At 40.0% G+C, this 22,415-nt stretch overlaps 1 protein-coding gene and 1 long non-coding RNA gene across 3 annotated transcripts in view; one reads left to right on the forward strand and one right to left on the reverse strand.

The window, feature by feature from the left end:
• The window catches only part of LOC110985353 (uncharacterized), a 31,308-nt gene that overhangs the window by 3,027 nt on the left and 5,866 nt on the right, over nucleotides 1-22,415 (forward strand). The window contains exons 2-7 of the mRNA XM_022246325.2: nucleotides 14,240-14,441; nucleotides 16,482-16,663; nucleotides 17,708-17,830; nucleotides 19,248-19,454; nucleotides 21,330-21,410; nucleotides 22,262-22,383. Of these exons, the coding sequence (XP_022102017.2) occupies nucleotides 14,240-14,441; nucleotides 16,482-16,663; nucleotides 17,708-17,830; nucleotides 19,248-19,454; nucleotides 21,330-21,410; nucleotides 22,262-22,383 (917 nt within the window). The remainder of the gene's footprint in view (nucleotides 1-14,239; nucleotides 14,442-16,481; nucleotides 16,664-17,707; nucleotides 17,831-19,247; nucleotides 19,455-21,329; nucleotides 21,411-22,261; nucleotides 22,384-22,415) is intronic.
• Nucleotides 1,911-14,203, reverse strand: LOC110985356 (uncharacterized). Of its 2 annotated transcripts, XR_015427733.1 has the most exons (4): nucleotides 13,541-14,203; nucleotides 12,328-12,416; nucleotides 6,891-7,924; nucleotides 2,877-4,763 (listed from the first exon to the last, which is right to left on the reverse strand). It is a non-coding gene; the product is annotated as an uncharacterized LOC110985356 (long non-coding RNA). The 2 variants fall into 2 exon arrangements; XR_002598984.2 differs by lacking the exon at nucleotides 13,541-14,203 and having other exon boundaries at nucleotides 1,911-4,763; nucleotides 12,328-12,794.

Genomic DNA, 22,415 nt, shown 5'->3' on the forward strand with positions numbered 1-22,415 from the left:
TGTCAACATAAAACCCTGGTTTTCCATGAATTACAAGTTCTTGATCCTGGACCAGACAGTCTTCATACAAAGAACTATCATATACAGGCTATATGTGTGGTTTTTGTCCATTAGTTGTGTTGCATAATAATGCAACATGTCTATTGTGTTGAAAAGAAATAATTCAATTTAAATTCATTACGATTAAATCTCTGAAGTGGTTCCAACCACATACCACTGTACATATGTACAGTATATGTAATGCACACATAATGCTTATTGTTTAAAATGATGATATGGTACCTTTTTGAAAGTGGTAGTTGTTGAAAATTTGAAATATTTGAAGCGCTTGGAATTGTTGTGGGTCACCCTCTGACCCCTTGTCACCCAACTGGGAACACTGGAAGAAATGACGTCACACATCAACACAGCATGCCAAGGCTGGGAGCAGTACCCACCAAGCAGGCCCAGAACCTTGTCAAGTTGCGACCTCGCACGTAGACCCTGTCAAGAGATTTATCTCAATGGATGTTAAGGGAACATCGACCAAGATCCAATACCTATCAAAAAGTAATTTTGGAAAGAGATGACCACCAAAGCACATGCAGGCCTACTTTACCTACAATCTATACATATATGCATTCTAAAGATGTTAATGTTGCAGGGTTGAAGATTATTTTGTAGAGGTTTATTGACTTAGATTTTACAAATTTCTGACGTTGGCAGGAAATAGTTCACAAGTTTTGTAGTTTACTGTCCAGCACCACATTACACAGCTGTTATTGTCCTACCGAATTTAAAACCACAAGCCATCCAGACTCAAGTCAAGTCACTATGAGTATGACATACACACCTGCTTTGTTGTTGCTTATCAGCTGTTATGAATTTGTGGCCAGATATTGTACAGAATTGTGCACAGTTTGACTGCTGATGGAATTGTATAAAAATGGAACAGTTACACTGCTGTTTATACCAGACTTACATTTGTACAATAGTGCCCATCCACCCCCACCCCCTTGGATATAGATACATGTCTAAAGCTATTCTAGGAAACAGTCTTCGAAATGTATTAACAGTTAACCTACAGTCTGTAGTGATGGTTTAGTCTTGCATGCAAGGATCTTGTCTCTGGTGTGTTGGTAGCAGTTACAAATAAGTTTTCGGAATTACTGCTCTTGACCTCAAAAATGTCTGGCCTGCCCTCCCTTTAAATTCCTGAGGCAGTCCAGGGCCCAAGCTGCCAGCTTCCCATGACCCATTGATCAGGGACACACCTACCCTCAGGCAGTGAAAGTGCCCCTTGGTAATCAACTTGGACTGGGGGTCGCACCCTCTGATCTCTGGGAGGACCCTCCATCAGCAAGCGTTGTTTTGTTGTGGGGGGGGGAGAGGTCAGGTAATAGTGACAGTGTAGGTGGCTGTGCCCTTGGGGGTGGTGATCGGAATCTGTACAGTGTAAGTGATTTGTTTACAAGTGCAACAGGTTGTTGGTTTACAAGGTGTCAACTTTAGCCGGCAATGCAACTGCAGGTGGTGGGGTTGCAGATAAATAGAATTGCTGGGATATTAATTGGCTGGTAAGCAGATTGCTCTCAGACCTTAGTCATGAATTAAATTGTGCTTGTTACTGGAGGAATAAGGAAGGGAATGTGGTACATTACTCAAGTTTGCTTTGAATGTTAGCTCAGTAACATACATGTATTTAGTATAGGCCGACCGCTGTTCAGAGTTACTGGAGTACTTGTAAGCTGTATTCATTCATGTCTTGGCCATCTTAAAATAAATTTTTAAAACTGAGGTAAAACTTTTCTTATTGGGGACACGAGTTGAAACAATAGCGATGGAATAAAACTACACTACTTCTCAATTTTTGTGTAGAATAATTTTGAAATTGTGATAAATTATATCTAAATGTTTTAAGCCACATTTAACAGAGCACATTGAACATGATAAATTCATGGAACAAGACAGGAAATGGCTTCCCTGCGATTTAGACTTGTTCCAGTTGTGTTAGAGTTGGACTTCTAATTAGAATAAATAACCTTTTAAAGTTAAAACATACTGACGTTTTTCTCTGTGTATGACAAAACATTTACTATAACATATTTATACATTTTGGCACAATTTATACAATTACTGACGCTTGTTCATTAAAAATCTTAACCCTCTGGAACTCACTTTGTAGAACTGATTTGGTAGGATGCTGTACATGTATATATGCAGAACTAATTCTGTAGCATTGTTGACTGTATACTGTTCTAGTACATACCGGTAGGGCCTGATGTGCAGAGCCCAGCTGCATTAGTTTCTATAGGCATACATGTAGCTAAAAAAATGTAATTCCTATTTGAAGAGTAAAATGTAAAGAGCATCTGTGTTCTAATTCATAAGAGGTAGATTTTTGAAGATTCAGCAAGTTTCTGTGCAAAAGTTTCTTTTACGGGTTTTTTTAAGAAAGTGGCTCTGAACATGCATAGCCACTCAAAATTTCACAAATGACCTGTTACTTCAAGGTATGTATGTAGACAGTGCAATTTACATGTACTTGCACTCCTGTGTTAGTCATAGAACTGAAGAATGCCTACCTATTGTACATTAACTCTTGGATGGGATTTTTCTCAAACATTCCCAAAGATTGTGAGATTGCACTTTTTAATCTTCCTTGTCTGTGTTCTACCAGCCACCCTGGCTTGGGGGGGGGTCCCTTATCAAGTTCATTTGGCAGTGATTTCTTGTACTCCTACTGTAGGAACTTTGCAACAGCAGCCAGACAACAAAGCCCTGGACTGTGGCCAACTGTGAAGGGCTTTGAAGCTCTCCCCTTTACCCTTTTTTGTTATGGCACATGCAGGGTATCTTAACAACCTTATGAAAAGAAAGCCCCTTTGTCAATCTTATTTCTCCCATATAGTGGACCTGTACATGTAATGTGTAAAATGCCTAAGGCAATAATCACACAAAGGCCCCTTGTTGCAATATCAACTGTGGTTTTTGCTTTTGACTCGCTCAAAGATTTACTAAAATGTCCAGTCATTGTGGAATGTTGTTGACAACCAGCTTGTCATTGGAAAAGTTCCTCTTTGCTATTTGTACAAATTACATTTGTATCCTTTTTACTGGGTGGTGAGGTCTGAAAACTTCAAATTGTTACATGTACTTGTAAATTCAGATGGTGGCTTTGAATATTTGCAGTAAGAGTAGATACTGGCAGGAGTTTGACCAAGGGACACAATTAAGTGATCTGTACCCCAATTTGTAAACCATACAATTACTCTGTAGCCTGTAGGGCCCTCTCCCTGAGTTATTGGTATTTACCACTCAGAAATTCCTTAGAGGTTTGGAAATTAATGCTGAGAAAGTGGGAGATAAATGTTTGCAGCTGAGAATCATGAGTTTAGGCGTGGAGGAATTCAGGCATACAACTTTTCCTCGGATCAGCTTATTTCCTCGTTTTTTACTTTAAACTCGTGCCACTGGAAATTGACAAACACAGTACAAAGTCCTGTAAAGATTGGAATTTCCTCCTTTTTTGTCAAAATCCAAGTTGCATGACTGATTTTTTGTCTAGAGCTAGGTCTTCGCTCCACTGGAAATGTGTGGAGAGGCGTAAACACTAGACCTAGCCGTAGCTTTTGAAGCCAATGACTGAATATCCAATGTACCAGTTGGCAAGTTGAAGTGTATTGATAGATGTACATTGTACATGTATTTTATTATAGATACTGTGATAATGGTAAACATTGGGGCTTTTTCAGGCATGCAACTTGGACTTTGACAAAAAACAAGGAAATTCAAATCTTCACAAGAGTTTGTATAGTGTTTTTCAATTTTCAGTGGCATGAGTGTGAAGTGAAAAATGAAGAAATCTGCTGATAGGAGGAAAAGTTGCATGCCCACTTTTTACAGGGAATAAAATGCATCAGAATCAACAAATAAATCACAGACTAAAACTTTTCAAATAGAATGCCTATTATTTTTCTTCCAGGGTTGAAAACTACAATTTGTCAGGCTTGTTTTTTCAAGATTTCAGGAGGGTTAACTGGATTGTTCCTAATTTTTAGAGTTAAAAATCATCCAGGTTTGGCTATTTTTTGCCCTTAAAAATAAAACTGTTGTTTACATGTATGTAGTCATGCCTTGTCAGCTCTGAAAAGCACTGAAAAGCGTTACCATTTAAGTTTGTCATTTACATGTATGTGTACTAGCAGCCCCATCTACTTGATATGTTGTAGATTTTCCTTTATCCCAAGTCTCATCGCAGTCCAACTTCTGAAAGTCTGACAATCTGATGTGGAAACATGCTCTGGAATTGGTCTGCAACTCTTCATATCCTTTGAATCCCTAGGTTTAAAATGATTTTGAGATACTAAGGAATACAAACCAAATTATTGACAGAAGATGTGGCAAAAGCTAAAAAAGTAAAAAAAAAACATTACAGCACACTAACAAGAAATCTCAAAACAAAATGCTGGCAACCAATTTGATGAGGTAAACTGGTTGCATGCATTGAGTGGTAGTTAGCACAATAATGATGGTCTGACTTAAGCAATTCAAATCAGGACTATGTGTATAAAAAAGAGAAGGAACTTGGAACAGTGCACTCTGCTTGTTGAACAAGCAGAGTAAATTAAATGTACAGTAAATTACATGTACATGTAGTATGCAAGGTGAACTGGTAATCTATGTACCCGGATCTTAGATTATCTTGGAATGTTAGGCCAGTGTGTCCTTGTCAGACTTGGTAATCCATGTTTAATCCTTGGCAAATCCCTTCCGTATTCAGGCTGGGGGAAAAGAGAAAAGAAAAGAAGAGAAAAAGGATTTTCCCAAGGAAAATGTGTTGGTGGTAAGTTATAAAAATACAAGAGAAGCTTGTACATATACAGTACATGTACCGGTACCTGTGCGCGTGTAAAAGTTCACCATTCATCTATAGGGGGTCAAACTGAAAGTGTAACTTCTCTTTGAAGCTTGGTATTTCAGGGGCTTTTTGTTTCTAGATTGAATGAAAAAAGCAAGAATGGTATACCCGGTAAAAAGTTTCGTGTCAAGATCAAGATGTTTCATGTTTGCTCCAATGAAAGCTGCAGTTGTTTTAGGTGTGTACAAAACTCGGGACTCATACACGTACTGTACTGTTTGTAATGGTAGCTCTGTGACTTGTTCTGTGACTGATTGACATACATCAATGTACATGTATGCCTGTATTAAAAAGTCTTGATCTGATTGCACTTGGGTATGTTGTACTCGGTACCAGTTATATTGGAGGTGTGTGTACCTGTGCTATACAGGTACTGACGTTTGCTGTTCTTTTTGTAATACATACATTGGAAGGGGAACATCAAGCATGTGAAATTTATAGTATTTACAATATGCCAGTAGTAAGCAGTTTTGGTATCTTGGAGGGTAATTTACATGCACCTTTAAAAGGAATTGTAATAAAAACCTTTAAAAAACTAAAAGTGACAAGCTATTAAAACAGAACATGTTCAGCTGAAGTTTCATCTGTCAAAGCAAATATACAGCCCAAAACACTCCATCAATTCCAAGGATGAATGTGACAGGAAATTATTTTGGGTCACATCTGTTCAGTTTAAATGCAAGTGCTTCCTTCTTTGATTTGATTTGGCAGTGCAGCCAAAGATGAATTGCATCGTTAAAGAGAGAGAGGCGAAGATGGAACACTTTCCTTTCCTGCCACGTTACCATACATGTATGCCTAGAGATTGCCAGGAGTGATAAATGCTCTAATCTCAGTAAATCTCTGGATTTAAGGCAGAGCTTAGGCTAACAATGGTACTTGACTTCACACACAAGTGGTACAATCCATGCCACAAAAAAAGATTACAAGATGTAAGGTATTTGGTTTCTTTTCTGATGTGGTGAAAACCACAATTGCCCACTTCAGATAAAAAGGACAGCCTCTTAGTATAAGTAAACCTACATGTATATGTTGTTAGGCTAGTACTTCTTGACAGAAGGGGTTGTTGGTGGACCAAAGTACAATGTACATATGTGTGTGGAGTGAGTCCAAAGCCCATCCACTGTAGATCTCTCTCTAGAGAAACCATGGTCTTGAGATTAGAGCCCTAAAATCCCTAAAATCAAAGGAAATGTAGGATTTATAATATGGGCAATGCTCAGAAGATATCAAGAGCAAAGTCGGCAGACCTGTCACAGTTGTGTGGCAAACAAAGGACCCCTTTGTATTTCCTACTTGTCATTTGGTGAACTTTATGGCGATGTACTAGTACATTACATAAACGTATAAGGGATTATCAGATCACAGGTCCAGGCTTGGAAATTGAAATGCCCGTGCACCCTTAAAATTAACCTTCTGTCTTACATTTGTACAAATGTATGTACAGTGCTTGCAACCTGCACTTACAATGTCCATTTGAAGGTTAAAGAAAAATCTCCTTTTGCCTATAACTTGTATGGGTGGCCAAAGTTTTCCGAAATATCACCTTTTGGTTAGTTTTGAATTTTACCTCCAGTTCTTTCAAAATTGACAATTGTCCCTTTGATTTTAAATTGGGTTGTATTACTCACACCATTATCCAGTGTTCTGACACTGTGACAGCTGTGTGGAATTTGTAACACTTAATGAATTTTTCTTTTACTTTTGTACTGATGGCCAACTGTAGTTTTAGCGGCCACTTGTTGGAAAACACGACTGTGACATCAAAAGAACACCCCAGAAAGTGCCATGAGACCCACATTTCATGCACATTTGCAAGCTCCAAACCCCAATCTCAATGCCAAATTAGTTGCATCAGTTAATCAACTTGCTAAAAAGGAGGATGCAAGTGATGGGGGCTATACATGTATGTGTATGTTACATGTATACCCAGAGTTCTAATTTGGGAATAACAGTTCCGTTAAAACAGGGCAGAAGGAATCGGACATACCAGCAGTACTCTGATGCGCTGCCGTGTCTGTGGAGTATCCCTACGCATGCAGTATCCATTACATGTGCGTGTATTGGTTACATGGATGGGGAGGAGAGCTGTTGGTAAGACAGTAAAGGAAAAGGATTGACTCCACAACACTCCCTAGATTGGTCCACCTGGATCACAGTACCCTTTCCATGTACGCATATTCTAATAAATAATGTGTGATTGCCTTCAGACAATATTTATTGTGAATTAGGTTTCAATAGATTCACTTCAATGGGATGGGGATAAAATACCCCATCACATTGCTCATGTACATACATGTACACTGTAGGCCTAATTACATCACATGTACATGTACAAGAATGCATTAATGTGCTTTGGTGGGTGTCTTTATCTTTTGTGTTTTCCCTGGTTGTTCCCTTGCTCCGCGTAAATTTGCTGTCAATTCAAAGTCTCATGCATACATGTACTTGTAGGCCTACACTGTATGAACATGTACATGAAATAAGTGGTTCCAAAACAATAGCGTTATATTACACAGAACAGGCCACTTGAAGAGTTGCCAAATTATTAGTTGTTGATGAAACACATGTCAGAATCCAAGCTGAGGTCAAGTGGATCCCAGCTTGTTGATGTGGCGCAGTTAGTTTAGTAGCATTGCATCCAAAGCAGGAAATAAAACCAAGCATTAATTTTTTCCAGGCCCCCCCCCACCCAGCAGCACTGTGCCATTACGGTGAAAGTGTGTTTGGGCAACTGTTGGGGAAATTTTATCTAAGACACTGATACCACAGAGGCAGGAAGCGAGCGGAGGTTTGGGGGGAGTCAACATGGGCAAACTGCCCAGTGATTCCTATGCTGTGATACTGCTTAAGACACACAAACATAACTCGGCACCACCATGAAATACCGGTGCTTTCCACTGTTTTGGCAAGAAGTTTCACTGTTGCATCACCAGGAATTGGGGATTCAGTGAGGGTAGAACTTTCCTCTGCGCAAGAACTTCGATGAGCTCAGGAATCTCCATGATGGCCTTCCTTGTTTTTCTGCGAAATGCAAAGTGTTTTAAAATTAGGGCCCATGTGGTGACTATCGGAGAGACTCGCTTTCTTCCCACCCTCAAAGATGACTGTCGCCTCCTGGTACATGTACTCTTTCTCAAGAGATACCAAAGCACTTTTTTGCCAGCAGTGAAATTCCCTCTGCAACAGAAATGGCCGTTTACATTGTATACAGTGTAATTTAGACGTGAGATACATGTACATACATATGAACACTTACATGTACAAAGTATTGTGGACCCATTTGGACAAGTTTTTGTTGTTGGACTTAATCCATAAGCCTACTAGTACGGTACATGTAGGCCTACATATTATATGTATGTCAAAAATGCTTGAAAATCCATTGAAATATTTTTTATTTATAAATGATCCCCTGTACATACACTGTACATGTACATTTACTTGTAAGCATACTATAAAGCATACATACATGTACATGCATGCAAATGTATGTATTCTAATTTACTGATTAACTTCCTGCTTCACAAGTATTGGTAGATCGTTTGTGATCTTTTCATCCCTGGCACAAAACAAGCTACTCACTTTCAGCTGCCCACTGGAAATTTCCTTTTTCTGAGGAACATTGTATACATACCAGTAGATTCCTTGGAGTCAAGTTTCCTTGTACATTAAAAAAATTACACTTTACAATATGAAGTTTGTAGCCCAAATTATTAGGGTGGGATGATGGTTAGCTTGGGTGTGTTTGTGTGTGTTTGCACTTGCTTGTTGTAACCAGAAACACCATTTTTGGGATCTTTTGAATTTGGCCTGATTAACCTACACTCATTTGATGCATACATAATGTACATTAAGTAGAGACCCATCTTGTCTGTCCTCATGATGATAAAAGTTGGTAGGAATGAGTGAAGTTGTGAAATTTGAGGAAAACTGTTTTTGTTCTACCGGGTGTATGTAAACTTTTTGTCCCAACTGTATGTCAAATGTATTTTCTGGCACAGTGTACCAGTACATGTACATGTACATACATGTAACCTGTACAGTTGTGTTATGCAGATCCCTGCATAGTGACTTGACTTGTTTTTGATGTGTGTGTACAGAGCAAACACGAAACAGAAACTTAAGCATAAAACAATATGAGGATGCAGTTGTGTTCATATGCAGAAGCTACATGTTCCGGTACATGTACAATTTACAAATGTACATAGTGTATGCAGAAAATAACCTGCAGATTTACATATACATGTAAGTGAACGTCCATGTACCTGCAGATGAATGCATGTTAGTTACAATGTATGTACATGTACACATACGCATTTAAAAACTACATGAACATTTATACTTAAATAAATAAATTCCAAAAATCTGAAGTACATGTACTTCAGGGATGTGAGGACTCAGCTTTTTAGCTGATTTCGTCGTTTTTGTTTTAGATGTTGACCCTGAATTCAGCTTTTTTGTACACCTGGTCTGTACAAAAGTATGGGGCCTTTTTGTATTTCAGCTTTTTGCTAGCTGTTTTCAGCTTTCTTTTTAAATGACCACTGACCCCTCCCCCGGTACTAGCACGTGTAATAGAATTTGGGCATCGAGTAGTTTGTGTGCTCATTCCCTTTCCAGCTTTTGGTGGTTTGAGGGGGAGGGGGCACATTCAAAAGGAAATGCAGCTTTGAGCTCATTTAACATGATGTTGGGGAGAAAATACAAAGCCTTACTCCTTCAATGTCCCGACATCCTTGCTTTTATTTACTGGTGTTGTTTTCTCAGTGTTTTGGTGCTAAAATTTGATAAATATACGGACTACTTTCTGTCCGACTCACCTTTACAGTTTTCTTTGTGTAAAAAAAAATCTGTTGGGGTAGTATCGGTAGATACCTGGTACTATACATGTAGGTTTCAAACGTTGATGCAATGCATTGAATTGCTTGTAACCTTTCAACAGGTACTCAAAAGTCTCAGCTGTCAGTGAATGTTAATTGTTTTGCCCAAAGAATTGTGAATTTGCTGATCATTTACTGAGTGTTCTAGCCTTTGTTTATGTACGTGTAGCTCTGTACATACATATGTACATGTAGCCTAGACATTTCGTAATGGGAAACAAGAAGTGAATTACACAGCAATATCACCGGTCCATCACCAGTCCTGTCATAAATTCAGCCGGAAGTTATTTCAAAAGACCAAGTGCTTGGGTAATGGCAATCAAAGAATGCTTTTGACACAGTTCACAAAATTGGCTTAGCCTCTGACTTGACTTGGGACTGGAGAGATTTTAAAGCCCCCGATGCCAAACTACCTATAGACTTTACTGTGAAAGTGAGATTACACTAAAAGAATGAAAGAAACAATGGAAACTTGGTGAACCAATTAAACTCATTGGAAAAATTTCTTGAAGGTTTTGTTTAAATTAAAAAAGAAAAAAAAGAAGTCCACAAGATTGCTTGAAGTTAGAAACCCGTAAAAGAGTTTAACTTATTCAGGGTAGCTAAACAGAATGAAATTATTGCACAAGAGGGTCCCAGTAGTTGGGGTGAATTGCCCATTACCCATGTCAAGTGATAACAACCTCCTGTCACTCTTTGAGATCATACTCTGCATGTCCATTACATCAGCCAGGAAGAGCTTTAAACCATTATTTTTGTGAGAACCAACCAGCTTCGGCAAAAGTTGAGGTGTGTACATGTACATGTATGTACAGTACGCGGTACGTGCAGCATTGGTAGCGTTCCTTATTTTTTCACTGTGACTGTGACCTGTTGGGTTTGAAAGCAGGTCATCCGTGCCCACTTGAGGAAAGAAGTGATGAAATGTGGTGTACCATGGATAACTCATTTCCTATGTACATGTATGTTTAGACAAAGCATGGCACAGCACATTGTAGAAGTGTGAAATGAATTAAAATGTGACACATTCTGGCAAATGAGACGGAACTTGGCACAGGTATTTTGTTAGTGAAGCATGCAAGAATACAAACTGGGTTAAATTTGTCTCAGTTTTCCGACTCACTGATATTTTGGAATCTCATATACAGTAAGTTGTGCACTAACATTTTAAAGAACAGTATAAAATTATGGAACAAAAAAGAGTGAATGAAAAGCACTTGGTCACTTGTATTGGTGCTTGCCCAAATGCAAAGCTAAAATGTTACATTTTGTATCATCAGTAAAGTCAAACTTGACATACAAGTGCCTTGTGCTCGCACACAACCTTAACTTGTTGACAGAGTGGTCAATTGAACTGCAACAAAAAGAATTATGTGCAGAATTTTAATATACTCAAACCAGCAACCCTCATGTTGACCTCTACCTTTGTGTCTTGTTTTGCTTTCTCATTGTTCAGAATATGGGTGTCAATAGGTGGGGGAGAGTGGGGATGTGTCCTCACCACTTGGGGGGGGTGTGAATATCATATATGTTCCCCCTCCTTCACTTTTTCCCCACTTACATGTACATACATGTACCTGCACGGTACATGTGTGTGTGACATTTTGAAAGAGAAAGATTATTTAACAATGAAATGAATCTCGCAGAAGCAGTTGCTTTTAAACGATTTTGGTTAAAGTGGTCAGAAAGTGTCTGAGATTGGACCACAGAACATCTACAATCCAAACTTCCTGGGGTCCTTAAGTGGGCCCTGGATCCTATGTTGCTAGGGCTTCGTGCTGCATGCTAGCATTAGTTCTGATCAAGGTTTCCATGTGACTTTTGAGAAGAGATTGACACTCCTGGTTTGGAATTAGAACTCCTTTATGCTCAAAAACAGTCAACCTTCAATCAGAGAGCAGGTTTAGTGGCAAAATGACAGTTTCTGAGCACTGTACATGCATGTGTACATACTGTACATCGTATGTATATACATAGGTTTATTATAACTGGAGAATGCATCGAGAGTTACATGTAGCTGGTACATGTATGTTGCCACAAAACCCATGCATGGGGTTATCTACTTACAATAATAGAGCTCCATGCTACGAGTGAAATACAAACTTGCATGTGCAATACGTGTAGTGTACATGTACATGTAGGTCGGTTCCTGATTCATATGCTGTTAAATTTTGAAAGAAATGGGTGGGAACAAGTTTAGAAGTGATCACTTGTGCTTTCACTGGATCATTGCATGCACTAACCAGGAAATAATTTGTCCTTACAAACAAGCTGCATTTATGGTGAAGTGTTATGTTTCTTCCACCAGTTTGTTGCCTTTATAAACACCTTTTCCCCTGGTCTTGGCTGTTTGTCTCCTTCTTTGACTTTATTTCGAACTCCACTCTCAGTTTCAATTCATGGGAGCTGATGTGCATTGGATGAATTGCAAATTATGGAGCAACTCCGGGCCGGGGCTGAATGTGTCAACCATTATAGCAGCCTGAAGCCAAAGATGGAAACAAAGCCAAGATTTGGGAAACTCCTTGGTGCCATGCCCATGCTCACTCCTTGCTCTAACAGGCCATTTTCCAATTCTCTGCCGAGTTTCTGGCTTGGTGTTCACCCCAACTCCAGAGTCGTTTCCAGACACTTGCCTGGTGAACAAAATGAAAACAAAAAATTCATGAGCAGTTGGCCTGACGTCAGGGAAGCCAGTGAGCTAGTGATTCTCATTAATGGCCCTAAATCAACAAAACTGAAGTTCAGACCTGGGAAACGGCCAAGTATTTTCCCGTGCAGGGCTTGTTTTTACAATTTTGTTGATGGAACTGCCCATGTATGCACAGGTACATTTACCAGATATTTCTGACACTTTGTGACTAAAATACTGTGGCTCCAATTGTAGTGGTACCACACAAACACTAAACATTCCACATCTTAGATTGTACACATTCGACACCTTGGAAATCTGCTTGGGACACTGGATATATAGTGTATTGACACAAAACCGGAAAGATAAGCCAAAGCTTGAGTCATTGTGCACCGGTTTTATTTTTTTGGGGGTGGTGAACACTGGGTTTATAAAATTAAAAGGGCTGGCTGAAAAAAATTTGGCACAAGGCCAAATAACAGTCCATCCTGTTCAAGCTCTCCCCTTCAAGCTCTCCCAGACCAGTCTAGCAGGGTTGCAAAAGTTGGTAAGTTTTCCAGCGCTGTCTTCCTCTTTGTCCAAGTTCAACTTCCTTCTACATCCCACTCTGGGGCCATTAACACATGCTGACTCTGCGTGCTGTAATACTTTGTGGCATGTGAGCAAATGCACTGAGCCTTGAATGCCCGCTTTGTCAAAACTGCCATGTGCCAAACATGTTCTGATACATGCGGGTAATGCAAAAAACAGTATTGTTTGAATTTGTGTTGATTTAAAATTATTTCCTCAAAGTTACCATACACGTACATGTACATGTATGTACAATGTTTGCAGGCTGCATATAACCTGGTCATACATGTATGATTATGGCCTGTATTATCAAGCACACGTACTTGGTATCTGCCCAAACTACACTTTAGGCTTTTTCACAATAGACAAATCTCGGGGTTGACGCAGGGTGGAAGCAGGGTTGAAAATGGGCGGCGATTCACACTTGAAAAATTTCAACCCTGCGTCAACCCTGAGATTGACTTCAACCCGGCTTGAATTCAACCCTGCTTCGGACAAGGGTTTAGATTTTCAACCCGGGTTAAAAATTGTTTGTGCTCATTTCGGGGTTGAACTCACCCAGATAAGCCTAATCCATGCAAAACAAGTGTGAAACAATGCTGGGTTGAATGCAGGGTTGCCAAGGGCTCGCCCAGGGTTGAGTTCAACCTGGGTTGAGGGGCTGTAGTGTGAAAAGGCCAGGTGTGGTTAGATTGCTGCAAAAAAGACTTAAATTTGGCCCTCTGCATTAATTTCTTTGTTTACTGACACAGTGCACCAAAATTCAATTTCCTGAAATCAGACATTCAAGCCAGTCCTAATATTGTGATGTAAATAGCTGCCAACAAAATTAACAAAGAAAATGTTAAGTTTGTGAATATGATTTCATAAATATTGTTGAGTTTATGAGTATAAATAAGTAAATGCATACATGTATATTTTGAAAATATGTACTGCCTGTGGTTGGAATTTGTGGCATTACATTCGAATGATTTCTCAACTGCACATGGGATCTAGCAAAATGTATTCTGTGTGTTTGTCTGCCATGAGGCTTTGCTGTTCTCAGACCCAGCTGAGGGATAAAGTCAAGAGTAAAGGAAATTCAGAAAACAACTCAATGATGAATTCCCAATCCCAAGTTATTTAGTTGAAAAAGGTACAGTGTTAGGTTGCATTTCTGCAGAATTCTCTTTGTCATTTCTCCATGGCAACACCGTCGCACTTTACGCCCTGACCTCCGAAAAAAGAAAAAATCTAATTTCTCTGTCAACTCCACAGGAGTTTTAGTGACTGGAGCGTCAGGTTATCTGGGCTCCCACATTGTCCAGCTGGCCCAGAAGGCAGGCTACAAGGTGAGGGGATCAGTGCGGGACCCCGAGGATGAAAAGAAGGTCAAGCACCTCAAGACGCTGTGCCCAGAGGCTGCCCACGAGGTGGAACTGGTGAAGGCGGAGTTACAGGATGCAGACAGCTGGAAGAGGTAGATTATAGTGTCTGCGTTTTCTCTGTCATTGTAGTTTTGCCTGTCAGTAGAAAGTAAAACTATGGGCAGGCCTTTAAAAGTAAAAGGCCTCAGTGGAAAGCAGTGCTTTGCTCTGATGGAGCTTACCCTCATTAAAAAAGACTTCAATAAATAAGTAAATAAGTAAATAAAAATAATAGAGAATGATATAGTACATGTATTAAAAATGATCTGACAACCTTCAAAATACCACATAATATAAAAATACCACTGCTTAATACATAATACCCTCTTTAAAAGTAATTCGGCAAATGAACAATTTGACGGCAAATCTGATACCAAAAGATGTTAGTATTTCTGCAAACTACATGTATAGCTGCAACACGATAATCGTTCACCCAGGCTTGGCAGTCACGCAGTCGCACAAAATGGCTATTACCCTCACCAGTTTTGACTTTAGTTGTATTCTCATCTTGAAGGCACTTAAAGATTCAATTTGGTGAAAATACCATATAGGTATTAACTATTTTTTAAAATACAGAATAGAAAAATTTTGAAGATATTAAAGGTGTTGTGAGAATGGAAAAAACACATCCATGGAATACGGGCATATTTTGGTGAAAATTTGGCAATTCTGGATAGTAGCCAAAATTTGATGAGATTCAAACAAAGATGGGTTCTGCCATTTCCCATCTGACTTTAAAACCGAAACTAACATTGCTACTTTAAAGGAGAATGCATAATTTCTCTCTGGTTTATGCACAAAGAAAAGAATGACCAACTTACATGTACATGTTAAAATTGACATACGTCTTCACTTTGGCTCATTGGTATATTTCAGGGTCAGATTTCTGACTTTTGGCTCATTTTGCTTAATCATACCACAAACACATACATGTACATGTAGGCATACATAAACACAATGTATGCATGACACTGTGAAACAGGGAGCTTGGGTGGCATTGCTCTCTAGCGTTCAGGCAAAATGGGAAAATCAGTTACGTAGGTAGATCCTCACAAAGCAATTACAGGTTGTGTTCGTAATTCCTGCCGCGTAATGCATTTCAGTCTGTAGAAGCAAGATACATGTAACCTTTTTGTGTTTTAGCCATATTAGAGAGCAAAGTGTAGTACTAGTACTGTACATGTACAATGTAATTTCATGTTTTACTACCAGCACTTCGAAGGAGGGGGAATGAGCACAGGCAGCTTTTACCCATTATTTGTTTAAGCCAGAAAAAATTCATTTCACTGTTGCATCAAACGTTGTTGCATACTTCATATAACCCCGTACATTTACATGTATGTGTGCAGAACACATTGTGCCGAACCGGTACACAGTAACATCAGAATTCCAGATCTGATTGCACAGCTCTGATTTCACCAATGGTATTTGACTGTTTTTGATATCAGTTTTTGAATAGAATGTCACGAATGTGCAGTTGTATGGGCTTTTTTTCTCTTCCAGGCATTCCTGAAAAGTAAGCCAGCTGCCCCTAGATAGCTCTCTGCATACTTCATATGAACCCAGCCTCCTTCAAACATTATTCATTGGAAACGTGACCCCTTTGCTGGACTTGTACATGTAGCTTTTTCCTGTACCCTGTACCGTAGGGTCGTGGACTTGGAGTTTATCTCGTGAGGAGATTCGATGATAACCTTGCGCAGGTTTTCAGAGCTTCTCATCAAGGAGGAAACACTGCAGTTATACGTATATGTGCACTTAGGCCTACAGATACATGCCCTCATTCACCAATCCTGCTTACCCAGCATTCATTATACATGTATTTTGAGCAGGCTATCAGATTTGTGACTAATTACACATGTATATAAGTACTCATAGACAAGTGTTTTTGTTACATTGGATACATTGTAAATTACCAAGTTAAATGTACATCACAGGTAATTCAATACAAGAACATTGCAGTATTGGACATAATGCACCTTTCCAGCAGTAGTTGAGTTTTCCATTGCGCAGTTTAATTTCAGCTAGCAATCTTTAGTTTGTTTTTACATAGATCATTGGATTTCTTCTATCCTTTTTCCTCATCCTTACAGTGCTGTTGAGAGTTGCACATATGTGATTCACACAGCCAGTCCATTCCCTTTTGCTGCGCCGCGCAACCCAGACGATGTGATCAAGCCGGCTGTGGAGGGCGTGACCAACCTTCTCAAGGCCTGTGTGGAAGCCAAGACGGTGAAGCGTGTGGTGCTGACCAGTGCTGGGCTTGCCATTTGCGGTGAGTCACACAGCTCTGAAATCCTTCTGTGGCATTTTTAAACATCTGGATTTTGTAATGGTGGGGTTTCTCATCAAATTCCTCTTCATTTGTCAGAGAAATACAGAATGGGACTCCCTGACATCTGGAATCTCCCACCTCAACCGCCTCCCCCCCCCATACCAACCGCCTCCCACACCCACACCAACCCCAACAGCCTTCCAGGGTCTGATTTGTCGTCCAACTTATTTCCCCATCCCTGTCAAAGGGGCTATCATCTGAGATTGTCTAATACATTTTTAAAAAATTGTGCCAAGCCTTGCAACCAGTGTCTTTGGGTCAATTTAACACAAGTTTAACATAAATCTGAGCGTTCTCACCAACTGTTGGTTTGTGCAAGAGTCGCACACCACCTCAGTTGAACAAAGAAGGGATAAGGTAGCTCAGCTGCACCACTGCAATCAGGTCATCTGATATGAAATCAGCTGATGCTTCTACCACAAGTCTCATTACCTTATACTTAACATGTAAATCCTTCCCCTCACCATCTTCAACATTCCAGGCTCACGCTGCCGAGCCGCATGCCTTGGGGCAGCCACCAGAGACCAGGTTCCAAGCTGAAATACTGTTGGCGAAGTCTGGGGTGGACATGAGTATCAAAAGATCGAAGCTGGGTTGTCTTGTGTGTGGCATCATGGGGCAAGCCCTCTCCCCTCCCCCTGAAAAATGCATAAGGACCAAAAAAGGGAGAAAAAGCAAAAGAAAATTGTAAAAAATAAATGAAGGAGGATAAAATCACTGATTTGCATGAACAACGTCTGCATTCACCCCTTTTCACTGTTAATTATTTTATCGGTTTGGAGCTGATCAGTGTCCCGTCCCTTTCCCCACAAATTAACCCCCCCCTATAAAGTGGTTTTTCACCCTAAGAAAGCCTAGCAATGCCCACGCACTTATATAAGGAATACTGAAGCATCAGCTGTGGCTCTGTGGTCTGCAGATGCCATTTACAGTGTTTTCTCTACACATGTTCATGTACATACGTATTCAACCTATTTACTACAGGTACTTTAAGAGGTGTGGAAGTGTCAGAGAAGGACTGGCCAGAGACGGACAAGCTGGATGCCTATGCCAAGAGCAAGACGTTAGCAGAGAAGGCAGCCTGGGACTTTGTCAAGGAGCTCAAGGGTGAGTTTAGGCCCTCCTGTTCCTAATCAGGAACCTTGAACCTGGTTGACGGAAAACTGCATGCGGTGCATGTGTTAAGGAAGAGATACACAATTCTGATCCAGCACACATGAGCGTGAAATTTGCAAGGTGCGAATGGCCAGCCAGTCGTTAAAGTTAATTATTTTATCAGGGGCAGTTCCACACGTTTTGGTGCTCCAAGAATAAAATAGCCATATGTTGCAGTACATTTTTATACAATTTAAAACAGCTGTTAAAAAGATCATCTTAGTCTATTTTAAAAATGTCTAATTTTAATCACCTTACTTGCTATTTCCTTAGTAATTTCATTGATCTTTCTCTGTATGTGTGTATTTCCCTTTCAATGACCCTGACGGAAATGAGCAGATCTATAAATACTTGTTTAGATTATTCTTGGCTTTGTAATCAGTTCACTTTTGATGTACATGTATTAACTTGTCCTTTGGCTTGTTTATATTTGCCCAAATAAAATACATTAATTAAAATCAAATTCAAGTGGGTATTAATAATAATTTTCGTTTTTTTGAATGCGTGTAAGTCTGACCGTCATTCCCCAATTTTGTTCTTTAGAAGAACACACTTGTACATGTAACTGTGTAGCCCCATACACTACATGCTTTTTGAAGTGAGTTTCTTTTGTTAACCACTTCATGCTGAGGCATTTTTCAATGTTGAGGATGCTGGGTCGGCATAATTATCATTTTTTTCCGTTTTCAAAATTCTTCAAAAATTCATCATTTCATTTAACAGACGTTTATAGCCGCACGAAGTAATCTTTAGGCACTACTCTAAGTTGACAGGTGACCTTCATTGACGCCCGAGAATTTCAGCCAGGCCTGCAGCCTTCTAAAACGAGCCCAGATTATGCAGTGTTATGTAACTTTCTTTTGTTCACGAACCTGGCTCAATGCTCTGCTGACCTCTTTTCAATAGGGGCCAGATTAGCGTGCAACGGTGCTGTGTGGCTCATCGCTGCGGTGGTGGAGAGGTTTTGTCCCCCGTGGTAATCCGCTCGCTCTAAATGCCCCAAACCCTGGTATATGGTTTCAAAACAAGGCTGGATTATCACCACTTTCGAGAGTGAAAAAGTTGATAATGCCCAGCAGCCTGGCCATGCATATAAAGCATACGTCTCCAATTCCGGAGTCCCCGGCATGAAGTGGTTAATTTCTGAAGTTATTTTCTGATTTTAACTTATTTTTAGTTCTAGCCACTTTCTGGAGCTCTTAAAGGTGATGAACCTGTGCAGCCTCAAATGTACCGTTATAAAAAAATTGTTGTTCAGAATTCAAAGAATGGATCGTTATTTACAATGTGTTGCCACAAAAGTTCTGATTCATGCAACCCTATTGGACGTTTCTTGAAATCATGTATAGCAGCTATCTTCTTGCTACAGATGAGGAGAAATTTGAGCTAGTGGTCTTGAACCCTGTCTCCATGCTGGGCCCAGTCATCAGCACCACCATGTGCACCAGCATCGAGCTGATCAAGCGGCTCCTGGAGCGTAACCCCATGTTCCTTCCCAAGATGAACCTGCCCATGGTGGATGTGCGTGATGCCGCAGCAGCCCATATCAAGGCCCTGACGATACCGGAGGCTGCAGGTGAGGTCATGGGAACACACTTATAATTTGTCAGCTCAGTGCCAAAAGGTCATTAGGGCAAAAATGTAGTATTTGAAAATACTCTTAGGGCAGTACTCTGAGCTTGAAAGAAATATTTTATTGAAATAGACTACCTTTTTAAAATTTATTTATAAAACTAGTTGTTTGGCCAATATATCTTAATTTCAACAAATTTTCCTGCCCAAATTCATGTTTATTTTTTCAGTAAGGACCTTTTAGCACTGACACACCAAATTAATAATCATACTTTATTCATTTATCAAGTTCAAATGTCATACTGCTATGTTCAAGTGTGTTGTACATAAAAGACATCCGTCAGTTTGACTGGTCAACATGTCCAAGCCAAAGGCATGTAGAGACTGTAAGTGGTCATTTTTGCTGAGAGAGTTAAACTGGAAAACCGGGAGAAAAAGTTGCATGGCACTGGAGACAGCCCAATGAGCAACCCTACTTATATTAGTGTTATGAAATTTAATTACAAATATGGCAGCGTGAATTGCATGTGATCTTACAAAAAACGAAATAAAAAAAATTATAAAAGGAATACATTTAGTGACACTAACCTGTTGAAACTATTGAAACATATGGATTTTTAAAAATTATATATGGCCCAGGCCCGGAAGTTGAACCTGAGAGTGAGACCTTTCCATATCGTACTGCCAGTAGTCTCCCCTGCCACCATGCTTTGTACAATGAACCCTTAATGTATTGAGTGATGTTCTTGCCTCAATATCTCACTCAATACACAGATGGTGTTCAAATCACTTGGCTACGACTTACTGTTTATACACACATCAGTTGGAAATGGCTGTGGCTTACAGTGGCCTCCATAGATGCACATGCTATCCTTAAGCTCATTGGGCTGCAACTGTTAGTGACAAATCACGAACGGCATCCCTGAAAGAGTTTCCAAGATGTCTTGAAACATTCGCAGGGGTTCTCAATTTCCTCGCTTGAGTGGCTGGGTCTTGCTTTTGTGTTGCGGGAATTTTTAACATGTTCAAAAAATTTGTCCAACAAATTTTCTCTCAAAATAGTCACAGAGTCGTCACAGGTGTCTTAAACCCTTTTCTGTTTTAATAGTTTCTGTGAGTCAGAAAGTGCGAGAAATGTGAAACAACTTTGTGAGGGGTGCGACCTATGAAACAAAACTGGACTGATTGAATACAAAAATGACAATCAGACATTCCAGTCGCGGAATAGGCATGAATGTTATGCTACAGTTGCACGACATGTATGTGAACTCCATGCGAATACTGGTCGAAATTTCGCTTGGAGCTCGTGCGGCATACACAAATGTTTTGCAAGTACCAAATCAGTGTGAGTCCAAGTGAAAATTGTCACTAGATTTGCGGATTATCTTGCAATTCTGTGTCACCAACTAATCGCAAGCTGTCACAGCCCAGTGATCCATATACCCCTGGTCAGCCCAGTTGGTATCTAACCCTGCTTGAAAAAGCCTGTGTGTTTAACATATACACATTGGTGACAACTACCTGTAGGCCTACCAAACTGACCACAAGGCAGTCAGTATTGTCAGCAACCAATATGATTTGAGAGTCTTTAAGGGTAGTCCCCTTCCTTATATGCATGAATGTGGGATCAGATCTCCACTCTAATGACAGGGAAACACCCCAAGAAATGCACTTTGAAATCAACACAGGAAGAACAAGAATAGCACACCGACATTAAGTCCGCACATACATGCAGCATGTTTGCCTGTGCTAGATATCTCATTCGCTCTTGCTCAGTCTATCTTTCTGCCGTGTATAACTTTGGTCTTATCTGTCTCTTACTTAATGTTTTTAGATATTTATACGCCGTGACCTTTTTTTCCCCCTTTTTGTTTCAAAGGGAATCGTCACATCTTGTGCACCCAGAACATGTGGTGGTCAGAGGTTGCAGCCATCTTGAGTGCTGAGTTCAAGTCACAGGGTAAGAATGGACAGTGTATTACCAGATGCTTTGTTATCAGACAAAAGGAGAAATTGCACCATAACTGTCTCCACTTCTCTATATGGAGTACCAAAGTGTGACGTCATTTAAACCAGGAAGTGTAGCACAAGCGAATGGAGTATGCATGCATGTGGGTTGACACACTGGTTCTTGCGCTAATGCCTTTCATATACATAATTACGTATGTGTGACGCTACCATTGTATGTACTCTATAGAGGTTGTGCACGGCAGCATTCACGTTCCTTCACTAGCCCCTGCTCTTGTAGAATATGTAAATGATGCTGACTGGCTACTTAGGATGAACATGCATACGTTAAGTGAATTGCATGCATATTTCAAAAGCGATATGCTTGCACCCAGGTATTCTCCTGCACATCATGCATGCGTAAATCTGCATCGCACGTAAACACATCAACTACAGTCCTAAGTTAGATCTCCCATATTGTGGGATATTTGAATTACACAACACCAGGGGTTAAGATCTTGCAAGGCATGTTATGAACCAACATGGCACGGCAAGATTATACCCATGGGAATGAGGTTGCACATGAGTAGACCTTTTGTGCTATCCCTCTGTAACAAAAGTAGTTACCGGAAAGCCGGTTGCCATGCACAACCTCTGTGGGATACAAATTTAGTTGGTTACTTGTTGCTACCTGTCTCCAGAACAGTCTTTTGTAAAACTTTAGACCTTTTGCTTGGAAGTAAAAAGGGTCACCCCTGTACATCATGTATGTGTCATAATAGATGTCAATGAATTGGTCACTGTGAACAGGGTTTGTTGTTAATCATTTGGATTCCAGCAGGATTTGCTATTTTCTTTCCAAAGGTTACAATGTCCCTTCCATGGGGGTGCCCAAGGCAGCCGTTAGTATGGCAAGCGTCTTCAAAAAAGATGCCAAGCAGGTCCTTCCCATTTGGAACAAAACGACCAAGTTTGACAACACAAGGGTGAGTAATCTCAGACAGTGGACTTTTCTGAC

The sequence above is a fragment of the Acanthaster planci genome, linkage group LG14 (genome assembly GCF_054643075.1).
Source record: "Acanthaster planci isolate LZ-2023a linkage group LG14, COTS_SCS, whole genome shotgun sequence".
Classification (NCBI taxonomy): Eukaryota; Metazoa; Echinodermata; class Asteroidea; order Valvatida; family Acanthasteridae; genus Acanthaster; species Acanthaster planci.